Below are 12371 nucleotides of genomic sequence, written 5' to 3' on the forward strand. Positions count from 1 at the left end.
TAGCCTAATGCTGTGCTCAAGAGATAAATACAACGACTTTGCCCAGTTCCAGCCATTATCTGATCCATCAGAGAAAGTAAAAGTCAGACATTGAAAAAAAAAAAAAAAAAGCCTCAGAAGAGCTAATTCAAGAAGTTTGTACCCATTTCTGCCATTCACTCCTCCCTTATCTACTCCCCGCCCCCTTTTTCTCTGCTCATTCATTAATTAATACAAATATGCCATTAATCTGAAGTCACAGAGGTGCACCAGAAGAGGTGCAAACTGCCTGCAGTGGGGAGGACTGGTGGTGATAAGAGGGCTTCTGTTGATTTAGGGTTTTATTCCAAATTGGTTACTGGCCATGTTTGAGAAGCAAAAGTATTTCCCCTCTTCCCTTACTGGATACACATGGGTACATACAGACATCAAAACACTTCAGTTTTACAGTGAAATGTCAGGGGTAGGATATTCAAATATCTCCCAGTACAGCCAGTCCAGACTGCAGACACACGGCTGCACTGTGTGTCAGGGGCACACAAGCCGTGGTGCTGACTTTGCGCACATGCTGAAAGCCAAACCTTCCTCTTTTCCCCATTTTCAAATGAATAAGCAGAACGAGGTTGCTCAGTTCAGTGCCCGGCTTCTCTGGGGCAGCAGAGCTGTATTTTATGCTGTATTTTTTGTTGACTATCAGTATAGTGCAGGTCAGGTGCTGTCCCTAAAGATACGGGGCTGTTCACATATTTACATATCAGCAATTAACACTGCGCAAGTTAAACTGGAGCCTTACAGGACACTTCTCTCAAGTCATCCTGCTGAATGAATGAGGAGGAATCAGCTGCTGCTTAGCACAGTGCAGGGGTACCTCTGCATGGCAGAGCACAGTGCAGCACAGACACAGCAGTCAGCATGCTGCTGCCAGGAACAGATGACTCTGATGACAATGTGACTGTCACCATCCATGATGCTACATAAAACCAGCAGCAGCAAGTGTCTGCTTCATTCATGCTGCTTCACACCTCTGGTTGCCTTTGTGCCATTCTGGTTTAGGCTGGCTGTAGTGATCACTGTCTTTGTATAATGTTTTAAAAAGTTTCATGAAATCATAGAAAATACAGGAGAATGAAAAGCTACAGAGCTCCAAGACAGAAGGAGCATAAGTAAATTCAGTACAATAGAGGTCCATTTTCTGAAGACATTAAACAGTTTTAAGATGACACTGGCCTAAGTAAATGAACACACCTTCTGTATTAGTGAGCAACCAAGGTGGGAAGAATGGAAACAGCCTGTTACAGGTAAAGCCAAATGAGATATTGCCAAGTAACTCTCAGCAGGGATGAATTTAAACACAGCCAGTTTAGGGAAGCTGGTGTTCTGACTCAAGAGATTATTTTCTCTGGAAAAAAATTTGAAACTAGGAAGCTCACTTTAACAAACATGAAATTAGTTTTCCTGTTACAGCAAACCATGGTAACAATGCTTGGGAGAATACAGAAATATTTACAAACTTGTACAAGGAAAAACAGACAAAGCATGTTTTCAAGAAAAGCAGCACTTTACTGAACATGTTTTTTTCATGCTGGTTTTCCCCCAAAATACAGCAAACTTCACATTCATTTTTTGTTTTCAGATTCTGAAATAAGTGATAATAGAAGTCCTCATATATTACACAGGTAGTTCCACTATTTTGGCATTATTTCTGTAAAAAGAAGTTCACAGAGCAAACCCTATGTCAGCTCTGCAATTTGACACAGAAGCAGAGACACTGATTCAAAAGAAGAAAGACTCGCTGTATCCACTGGTTCCATTCCCTGGAATAGTTTTAATTAGGCCCTTCCTCAGAATTTCACTTATATGGGTTCATGGAAAAGTATCTTGGCTTGTCCAAAGGTCTCTCACATCAGGGGGAAAAAGTCCTCAAACCTTATATGAAGATATTATTTTTGCAAATGATTCCATAGGAGTAAAAGCTCTGGCAAGATCAGCCATCCACATCTGTATTCCCAGGTGCCACAACTACTGTTCAGCATTGGTAAAGTCATGTTCAGGAGGGCACTTAATTTCAGCAATCTCAATATAGTTAATGATGATAATCTATTGCATAGAATTGTATTTTTTTTTAATTCTAAAAAATGCAATAAACAGAACAACACATCACACTAACCAGGAAAAGGCAGACTGTTAAAGAGTCACCACAAAAATATGTGTTTTATTAACACTGGTAATAGCTGGAAAACAAAGCTGCAATAGCACAACTACTAAAATTTGAGCTCTATATTAAAAGCCTGACAGTTTTTCACAAGTCTGTTGTACAAGCAATGAAATGATGTTCTGTAGACCACAGAGATCCATGTCTCACTGACCAGAACCGGGTTTGAAGTTTAATGAAATACTGTTGATACAGAACCTCTGCCCAGAAGGTGTGGGACCATCATCAAACACATGGCCTAGGTGGGCATCACACTGCAATAGAAATCATGTAGCACTGTTACCATTACAATTATGGACCAAGATCATGCTGGTATCTACAGTGCTATCCTGAATGAAGAAACTTGTGTGATAAATTCACTGTTGCTTTGTGTGTGAGGGAGTCTCCGGGGGATACCAGAAATACATCCTGGAATTATCACCTCTGGCCAGCGGATGAATATGCACCCCCAGAAAAACAGTTCCCTGAAGAGGAAGTCAAAATGTGCTAATGCCAGAAAGTCTAGGAAAAAAATGGGAAGATCCCAAATTCTCAATATATAAGGAAAATTTCAAGTTAATTGAGACAGTCACTGTAGGCCCTTTTTACAGGTCAAATGAGGATTCCACCCCCAGCCTCTGAAATACTGACCGGAAAATATTACACTCAGAATAGCTACCAGTGGTTATTATAAAATTGAAAGGTGGTTTTCAGATGGGCTTCTTCAAAGAAAGTTGCTGGATATTACTGCAAATGTGAATTCCACCATGATGATGGACTGCAAAGAGTGCCTCTTATGTTTGCAGATAATACCTAATGCTGCTAGCAGGGGCTGCAAGCACTCTGAAGTGTCTGCCCCTGTGATGGGGACTAAATCTCAGAGTCCCTTCTACTGTCTGTGTTCACATACTGCAGTTCACCTGGGTCTTCTGAATAAATTTGCTGTCTAAACTCCAGTCCTTGTCTATGCTTACACAACTACTCTCCTCAGTCACATATTGTTTTTTTAACCAGAGCCTGACTGCCTATATTTGATACTCTGAACTTCACACGCTTCTTACTAAGAAGTGAGACAGAATGGTTCCAGTGATACTGTAATTCTCATTGCTGTACTTAGCTAGATTGATTCATGGGCACAAAACACCCTTATTTGTTAAGATTTTGCTCTTTGGGAATCTCCTCCAAAATAAACATACCTGTTTGCAGACGACTTCTGTTCTAGTTAATCCCAAGGAGTTATCTGGTCGTCTCACGATATTGGTGTTACTTTCATCTCTGCCACAAGTGCCGTAAGCCTCAGAAAATGATGGCCATCCAGTCCCAGAATTATACTTCTTTTCTGAGCTATAGTGAAAAACAGATTTTCTTGTTAATTTATAACAGAGATGTTACAAAAATGTCTGATTTTAATAAGATCATAGGCTTTTTCCTCCTCACCCTTGTCTTGTACTACTATTAATAATATTTGGCACAGTAAGAGTTTTCTCACCTCTGCTCCAAAGGGAATTCACAACAAGAGCCTCACCATTCCTGGCACACTGACAGTTGGGCATTTTCAAGAGGTTTTTCCCCAGAGAACACTGATGAGCTGAATTACACCCACAAAGATGCAGTTTGAAGCCTGGCTCAATACAGCACAACCTCAGAGAAGAGAGTTTACAAGAAGAAATGAAGTATGGAAAATGAGTACAGAAAATGGCTGGGTTGGCCCACCAGACAAGGCCCACATCTGATGATGGCTTCAGCTTGCAGTGACCCATCAAAACGGCCTCCTGTTAACAGCCAGGGTTATCAGCCCTGCTTAGTTGCATACTAAAACCCAGAGCATATTAGAGAATATGATCAGAAAATATTCTTGGTATTTAGCATGCAGATCTGAGATAATCCCTCCTATTTAAAGTTGTGCGAGTTTATTCACAGTAAGTACCCTCCTTTGGCGAAGACTGAGCTAGTGTGAGTTAGAGCAAAAAATGAAGGCAGACTCTCACACTACTGGGATAAGTGGCCTGGACACCAACCACAACCGTTTCCTCCCCATTTCCCCTGTGTGCTCCCAATTTCCCAAACCCAATACTCTTACTGGCACCTAGCGGTGGATGGAGGCAGGAACACCAGCAGCGGCTATTCTGGGATCACTGGGATTTGTCCATTTTAGAATTAAAGCAAAATCTCTACTATGTATCTGCATGTTTTGGTGAAATATTAATACAATGAAGAAAAATCAGAAAACCTCACATGCAAGACTTTTTATAAAGGCAAGACAAACAAGAAGGGAAAAAAGCTTAAAAAAATTCGACCCAAACAACAGCTCATGCTTCAGCATTTTATGATTACAAGGCTGTCTTTGAGAATCAGAAGAGTGAAAACAAAGAGGATTTGCAAACACAGAATGACCAGAAGCTAGGTTTTGTGTGGGCTGTTGCTCAGCCTTGTACATCAGTCCAAAAAGACTGATGAGAAATGCTCTCCTACCTCCCTTTCTCCAAAAACCCAGAGAGAAATAGGACACAGCACAGAAGCAGGCTGCACTGAAGCAAATGCAGTTTGCACACTGCATTTAAACCAGAAGGTATTTAAGGCTCCAGGCCTATTTTATTCCAGCCAAAGAGGGGCCTCTGCCTTCCCTGCCATGTGAACACTGTGCCTCCCAGCCACACAGAGTAACCTGGGGGAACACAGATGTCTGTATATGACTTCTGAGTTTTCCTGAACCTGTGCTGTTCCTTTATTATCAAAATATTTCAATCAGAACTCTTAAAGGATCTTTCTGCTTATTCATAAATAGATAAGAGGATTCTCTCTGTACACCACAGAATCAAGGAAGGTCTTTAACACTATGTGGGGTTTTGCATCTGACCCTGTCTGACTCCGTCCCCTGTGTGACATTTACAATACTTTAGTTTGTTGTAGGTGTTTTCCATTGCTAGAGGATCAATCTGTTGAGCTGCTAAACCAGCTCTCCAGAGAAATGATTTGTGTGGTTTTATTAACAGTAATATCACTTAGATTCCCGAATAGAAACATTTTAGTACCCAAAAATATTGCTGTTCAAGATCGTATTTGTCCTTTGAAGTATTTCACCACTTAATTTATGGATAAATGGACTTTCTCTAAACATATGCATTAGATTAGCCTTCGACACTCCATTCCTCCTGCACATGTCATTTACTTTGATCCCTATTTCACTCGTCCTGGATGGAATCCAGATAATTCTAAAAAGTGCTTTTTGCTGTATGAATCTCAGCTGTAGGTTTATAGTTGGCTGAAGGTTTGGGATTTCATTAAAGCACCACAATTTGCTGTCTGTAAAGGTTAGGGGTGGGTTCCATGTATTTCCAACTCTTTCAAAGAAATATTTGGTAGCAAAAGGTAATAAATTCTGGTATAAATGTATACACACGTGTACTTTGAAAGAAAGGAGGAAGTGCTTCGTGTTCACCTGTAGCTAATGGTCTATTACGTTTCAAAAATATGGGACAATTTTAATGTACTATGAAATAAATACAATGAATCACAGAGACACAGAATTGTCCCTCTTATCAAATACCATTTTGCCCCTTGTTACTGTCCTCCACAACACAGTGCATTCATGGAAAAAAAATATTTTCAGACCATTCTGCACATTCGATAATTTTCAGTTTGCTTAAATGTTTTTTATTCTGTAAATTTGGGGGATTTTTATTTTCCTGTATCAGTCTGTAAGACTCAGCATTATTCTATGCTTTAAACAACAAAACCTATTTTGTCTGGGAACCAGATACTGCAAAAAGCTGCATGACTGCTTGGTTATATTGTTGTTTAGTTATTAGTTCAGCAGCAGAAATAATTCCCTCTAGTGCTCGTCTCTCTTCATGTTGGCTTGTCAATATATATTGTCTAATATAAAGGATGTCTAAATTGAGGGAACATCTGAAAAAACTGAATGAACTCTTCCACAGCTTAGTAATTTAGACTTTCTCTATTTTATCTGAGTTTTCCAGAGGTATTTTTATTTGTCTTCAGAATACTCTGTAAAGCGGCACTGGCTTACGAAATAATTTTATTTAAAAGCATTTATTAGCAAACCTTTACAGGAAAACATGTTTAATCAATTAATTGTTTAGTTTAGGTTTACTTTTAGTATAGCCAGTACATTTCAACCCCCTTTATCCAGACCTATTGTTCCCCAGTTTCCCATTTGAAGTTCATTTGAAGCATCCTTTAAAGTATTCATAAAAATGGGCATATAAGCCTTATTCATTGAACATGAAGTTGGGAGCTATTTTCTGGATCAAAAATATGAGGAACAATCTTTTCTGGCTCAGTTACAGAACAACACCCTCTGCACATCCTACTCTGAGGCACTCTAATTCCTTCTACTTAGATTTTAATGAAGATGCAAAATATAAAGTATTGTAAAGAGCACAGAGGTTAATAGTGCAGTCATTCACAGTCAGTTTTTTAATATAGATATAACAAAAAAGGCAAAAATTGTGGAATTTCATTAAGGGGAGGGAGGGTGAAGAGGAGGGCTAAGATCCAACATGAGAAAAGGGCACACCACGTACCTGTACCACCACGAATATCCTGGTAGTCTTACATATATAGCACTTGGGCACCATAGGATTGCTCTTTTGACCTACACTTCCCATTCCTCTCATGATTTCTGCCCCTCCCTTCCCAGTTATGGCATTTTAAGGATGCTTTGAAATCTGAAGGCTGTTACCTGCCTGAACAGTGGGGCACTGCAGCACACGCAGTAGTATATTCCTGATTCTGTGTTATTCAGATAGATCCCACTAAACGGCTTTTGAAAAAGGGAGAAAAAAAAAAAGAGAGAAGTTAATAATGCAGGTCTTTAAAAGCTGGAACAAGCATGTAGGAAACAGATTCAAAACAGGAGAAAAACCATAAAAGGAAGGCTTCACAGAAGCTTTAGAAGGCTAAGAAAAACATTAGCAGACTAAAGAAAGAAGAGGAGGATGCCTTTGGATTAATAGTGAAGACTACCCCCTGCCCCAGAAACTTCGCAACCAGTCAGGTGCATAAATCATCCCGGTACCAAGGCTGGAGTCATGACCCCCAGGGAACACGTGAAGAGCACAGAATCTCAAAGACCAGGGGCTCTGCTATGGAGTGCCACAACTTCAAAGTGGCTCTGCACAGGGACTCTCCTCCTCCCTGAATGGTCTGGAATTGGGGTCCTCATTTTACAGATAAGGATTTGGGCACGGCTCACACAATTTATCTGCATGGTGCATGCTCTACAGGCAGAAGCCCTGGCTCTGGGCTAGGGACACTGGTGCTCCATGTACAGCACTACATGGCCTCCATCAGAGAAGGGAACAGAGCAGAAGGACAAGGTGGGTGGGTGATCTGGCACATGAGGGATAATCCAGCTCCTGATGGAGTGCTATGTATAAAATTTCCATGGCTAATCTGCATATGGTCAAAAAAAGGACAAAAATATGATCTTCGTCCCTTTGGGGAGGCCTCTGCTACTGCCACACAGACAGCTGAGCTGGCAGTAAAGTATCCCAGAGAAAAATAAAATATGAAAAGAATGCAGAATGGGTTTGCATCTGCAAATCAGCCTGGGTCAGAACAAAATCCACCTGGTTCAGTATGAGTCATAACTTTCATCCATGTGAAGGCAGGGGAAAGCCTGTGAAGCAACTAAGGAATGAGAGCTCCAGAAAGCAGCTTTTGCTCTGCCCAGCAGGCAGTGAAGTTGGCATAACCTTGGCAGCATTCGTGCTTGTGCTTACCGGTTCAGTTCCTTTTTCTCTTGTAACATAGAATTGCTCTGGAGTCAATTTTTTTTTCCAGTCTGTAGCAACAGTTGCTTTCGCTTGTTTAGACAGAGAACCTGTGTCTTCAATTCGATCTAGAAAGATAATTTGTTATTTTAGCACTTTAAAGCACTGTTAAGGTGATGCTTTCCATCATCACCTCAATTATCCCAAAGTTTCTGTGCTAAGCATAGCTGTCTGGAAAAAGACCTGGGAATACTGGTGGACAACAGGATTTCCATAAGCCAACAATGTGCCCTTGTGGGCAAGAAGGCCAATGGCATCCTGGGGTGCATCAAGAAGAATGTGACAAGCAGGTCAAGGGAGATTATCCTTCCCTTTTACTCTGCTTGGTGAGGCTGCATCTGGATTACTGTGTCCAGTTCTGGGCTCCCTGGTTCTAGAAGGACAGGAACTGCTGGAAAGGGTACAGCAAGGGGCTATGAGACGATGAGGGGACTAGGACATCTTTTCTGTGCAGAAAGGTTGAGGAATGTGGGTCTTTTTTGTCTGGAGAAGACTGAGGGGGTATTTTGTCAATGCTTATAAATACTTAAAGGGTGGGTGTCAGGAGGATGGGGCCAGTCTTTTTATAGTGGTGCTCACTTATGAGCTATCAAGGACCAGCAACTTCCACAGGCCCCAGGAAAAAGTGGTGCTCAGAAAGAGTAGAGGAAAAAGCAGCACCTACAACCCAAGAGAAACAGGGCTACAGTCAAGTGGGGGGGACACAACAGGAGAGCAGCAGTCACCCACTGCAGTGCAAAGCTCCAGCAATGCCTGCTGTGAGTCTGTACACCCTGGGAAGAACATTTATGGTGGTATAAGACTGGAAAATTATAAACAGGTTACCTGGAAAAAAAAAAAAAAAAAAAAAAAAAAAAAGGAGTAGAATAGTTTAATTGTGTCCTGAGGAGTAGAATAGTTTAATTCTGTGCTAATCAAAAAGCCTAAGGGGGGGAAGCCACGTCCACACTCATCTCCCATCAGCACAGCTTACATGAAAAAAAAAATCAGCCCCTAATTGAAGAACGTTTGCCGGGACTTGTCTTATGCAAGACAGAAGTGACATTAGGGGGGTGAACGACACACGACGGAATTTCTAAGTTACAGTTAACTATAAAAAATAAATTTTAGCCTTCCAGCTCAGGAGAAATACCCACAGCAGGGTGACAGAGCCCTTTCCAGCCAGCCAGAGGACACCGAGGACGCGGATGCCCTTTTCCCCCCTCCCCACGCTCCGGGCAGAGGGTACCTGAGCCACCACGGTACCGGGCAGTGCGGGTGCAGCCGGTGCCGGAGCTCCGCAGCGGGGAGCAGAGGAGGCAGCGGCTTCCGAACATCCTCCGCAGCAAAAAAGTCGCCATATCCGTGGGGCGGGACCGGACGGCAGCAACGACGTCTCCCCCGGTCCCGCCCCACTTAGTTGCGCGTCTAATCCGTACGTTCACCCGAAATACCTGCACTTTATAAAAAGCAACGAATAAAGAATCCGCTTGAACACCAGTGCAGCATCTGCAGAGAAAGGTTTCAATCGCTTCTTACCAAGAGGCTTAAAAATTGGAACTGTCGCTGCAGCCATGGATACGGCGGAACCCTGCCGGGGCGTTTGCTTGCGGCTATTACGGGTTGTTTATAAGGAAAGCAGGTCCGGTCTTAGCATGCAAAAGTGCTTTTGCTCTCTTAAGTGCATGCGGTAAGCTCTTAGGTGCATTGATGAAGTAATTGTGAAGGGGATGGGCTGTCTAAGTGTCTGCATGTTTACACAGTGTGGTTTGCAGTCCGAGCTGCTTTGACTTGGCCTATAAATATCCCTGTAACAGGACCTGTGTATTAGTTTGGCCTCCTGTCCTTAAAAAGGAGACCTAAACACAAGACACATTGCCAGGTTAAGCCTTCATGCTCCTTGCTTTTTTTCCAGTAGCAGCACATCAGATTTGGAAGTTTGCTATTACTGAAAGATGGGGAAGGAACATTTGATTGCATCAATAACAAAGCAAATAATGGTGTTTAATGCAAAGGCACTTTCTTTTCAGTTTAATTATTCTAGCCTGACCCCTAAATCAATGCTAAAAAATAGTGTTGTGTGCTCAGTCTCGTGCATACACACCCTTTTTATTGAACCAGCCTCTAAGCTGGTGAATTTGATGGCATCTGGGGACATCCAACAAAGCACAGGATTGGTACCCTGGCTGTAATCAAATCTGCTCAGATCCACTAAGCCACGCATGGAGAGATGGATAGAGGCAAGACTTGTAGATGATCACATTTGAGCAGCAGGGGAGAGGGGGCCATACAGTTGATTAATGGCATTGTCCTGCATAATAAGAGATGGTGGAATGGAGCCAGAGCACCCTGGTAAAAATCCTGGAGTTGAGTCCTCAGAACCACGATTCCAGGTGGTAGGGGAGTGGGCTGCCAGGCACAGAGTGGAAGGCAGTGTCTACGCTGCAGGGAGAGGGACAATGTTTCTCCATGTTCAGACATTTGGGGAAGTGAATATCAGAGAGAGATGTTTCCATGAAGATCAGAGAACAATCTTCCCAAGCCCCTTTGACTGTGGCATCACATATTAGTCATTTAGACATGGTTTAGGAGAGAACTGAAATGTGTTAGGGACACTTCGAGGAGGAGAGACCCAATTTGATAGTCTCCCAGTTCTGGTAGATGACTGGAAAAGCAGTGGCAAGCAATGGTATAACTCTTGGGGCTCACTGCCACTGTCTCCAGCTCAACCACAAGAGAAGCATTTACCTCCCATTTCTGGCCTTGGTCTCAGGCAGTGTTTGCTCCTGAGGAGGAAAGGTAATCAATGGAGTTCTCCCTGAAGTATCTGGGAAATGAAGGAGAGTGAGAGAAAGTGATTAGTCCCTGAAACTCGCATGTTTAAATGTAATTGACATTGATTTAACTGGTGCTTCTTTTGAAGGCAAAATTCAATAAAAAATGAACCATCAATACATTCCTTGCAGCTCTCTGTTATTGGTACTACCCCAAAATGCAGCGATTTTGAGGCAGCAGGAACTGAACCAGCACAGGTCTGTTGCTGTGCCAGCTTGCTCTGACTCTGGAAGAGAGGAGCAGGTACCTGGACCATGCACCCCAGGGAGCAGGGGGAGCAGAAAGCATTCGGCTCTCTGCCTAACCTTGTCATCCTCTCTGTTATCCAGTGTATTCCAAGCCACTCCCTGGTTAAAATGAGCACAGTGGTGGAAGAGGCAGATCCTGTTCATCCAGACGGAACCCACATTTGAGGTGATGCACTGGCAAACCAGAGCCTCTGTTTTGCCCTCCAACAGAAGCCTGACCTGCAGCCCCCCAGCCAGGGTGACAGGTCTTCCTCAAGCAGAAAACAACCCCCCCCAGCTGGAGGTATTTAATTTTTCAGATCTTCAGAGCTGAAAAACCAAATCATTGTCTTGTCATGCCTGTAATATTGCTTCCCATGGTTACAGCACATACCAAGCTTTGTAGCTAGGCAGAGAATCGGCCTGCATTTCTCCCTATAGACTCTTATAAAAACCAATTAGGCTCTTACTTAATTTTCCTCTTTTTTTTTTTTTTTTTTTCCTTCTCCCTTACGCACAAGGGCAAGCAGTTAAAGTCTCCCCTAGCTACATTATGTAAATTTTCAAGTAAATTCTCCTTGAATTCTAATTCAGTGGGTTTCTTGTTAAAAATATCACCTGACTCCAGCACATACACATTCCCTGCGTCCAGGGAAGGGTCACTCATTAGAAGCACAGTGTTTTATTAGATGTGTGAAGCTGGAAGAGAAGCTTCTTGGCTCCTCCTGTAGTGTTCCTTTGCAGGGAGGCAGAAGCAGCAGCATGTGTGTAGGCGGGTGAAGGCGAGAGTAGGAGGGAAGCAGTCACGGTCCAGACGATCCTGCTAATGTTTATTCGGGCTCTAACCATTTCCCAGCCCGGGCTCTGTCTTGACTGACAGCTCTGGGGACAAGCAGAGCATCACATAATGCCTACGCTGGCAGATACTGAGCAGTCAGCCAGGAAGGAGTGAGGTGCAGAAATCAAATGAACCCTGTTCAGATTCAAACCTCTGCTTAAGCAGCTTTTGTTAATAAAGCCCCTTGACATTACTACATAAAGAAGGAAAACCTGGAATAGTGGTATTTTTATTTTATAGGCATTTGCATACAATTGCTTTTCCTCTTACTTATTCTGTCATACCTGATCCCTCCTAGGGGATGTTCCCCCTGAAACATCTGGGTGCTCAGCATACATGAATTTGGCTTGGACCTGCCATATGTAGTGGCACTGTGTGTCCAGGTCCATAGTGAATCAAGAGAAGGGGACTGGCATGAGCATTTTGGTGGGTAGATTGAATCTGTGGTGGGCTCTGTTTTCCTCACAGGAATCATCACTGCTTTTTTAGGAGATGATCACAGCAACTCCACATCCTTTCTCAGC

At 42.8% G+C, this 12371-nt stretch overlaps 1 protein-coding gene across 1 annotated transcript; it reads right to left on the reverse strand.

Annotated features, from left to right (window-relative positions):
• Positions 1-2171: 2171 nt before the first annotated feature.
• Positions 2172-9633, reverse strand: MSRB2 (methionine sulfoxide reductase B2). The gene is made up of 6 exons (XM_071735049.1): positions 9487-9633; positions 9197-9406; positions 7918-8036; positions 6880-6956; positions 3367-3514; positions 2172-2445 (listed from the first exon to the last, which is right to left on the reverse strand). The coding sequence occupies exons 1-6, from the start codon at positions 9521-9523 to the stop codon at positions 2338-2340; spliced, it is 699 nt and encodes a 232-aa protein (XP_071591150.1). The 5' UTR covers positions 9524-9633; the 3' UTR covers positions 2172-2337.
• Between the last annotated feature and the right edge of the window lie 2738 nt (positions 9634-12371).

Source organism: Heliangelus exortis, chromosome 2 (genome assembly GCF_036169615.1).
Source record: "Heliangelus exortis chromosome 2, bHelExo1.hap1, whole genome shotgun sequence".
NCBI lineage: Eukaryota > Metazoa > Chordata > Aves > Apodiformes > Trochilidae > Heliangelus > Heliangelus exortis.

What these genes read in the sequence shown, in the direction of transcription:
- MSRB2 (XM_071735049.1), bottom strand. Translation starts at nt 9,523, where the DNA reads ATGGCTGCAGCGACAGTTCCAATTTTTAAGCCTCTTG. An exon ending in GAGAAAAAGGAACTGAACCG is followed by an intron (nt 6,957 to 7,917) that starts GTAAGCACAAGC and finishes CTTTTTCAAAAG; the next exon opens with CCGTTTAGTGGGATCTATCT. An exon ending in CAGAAGTCGTCTGCAAACAG is followed by an intron (nt 2,446 to 3,366) that starts GTATGTTTATTT and finishes TTTCTATTGCAG; the next exon opens with TGTGATGCCCACCTAGGCCA.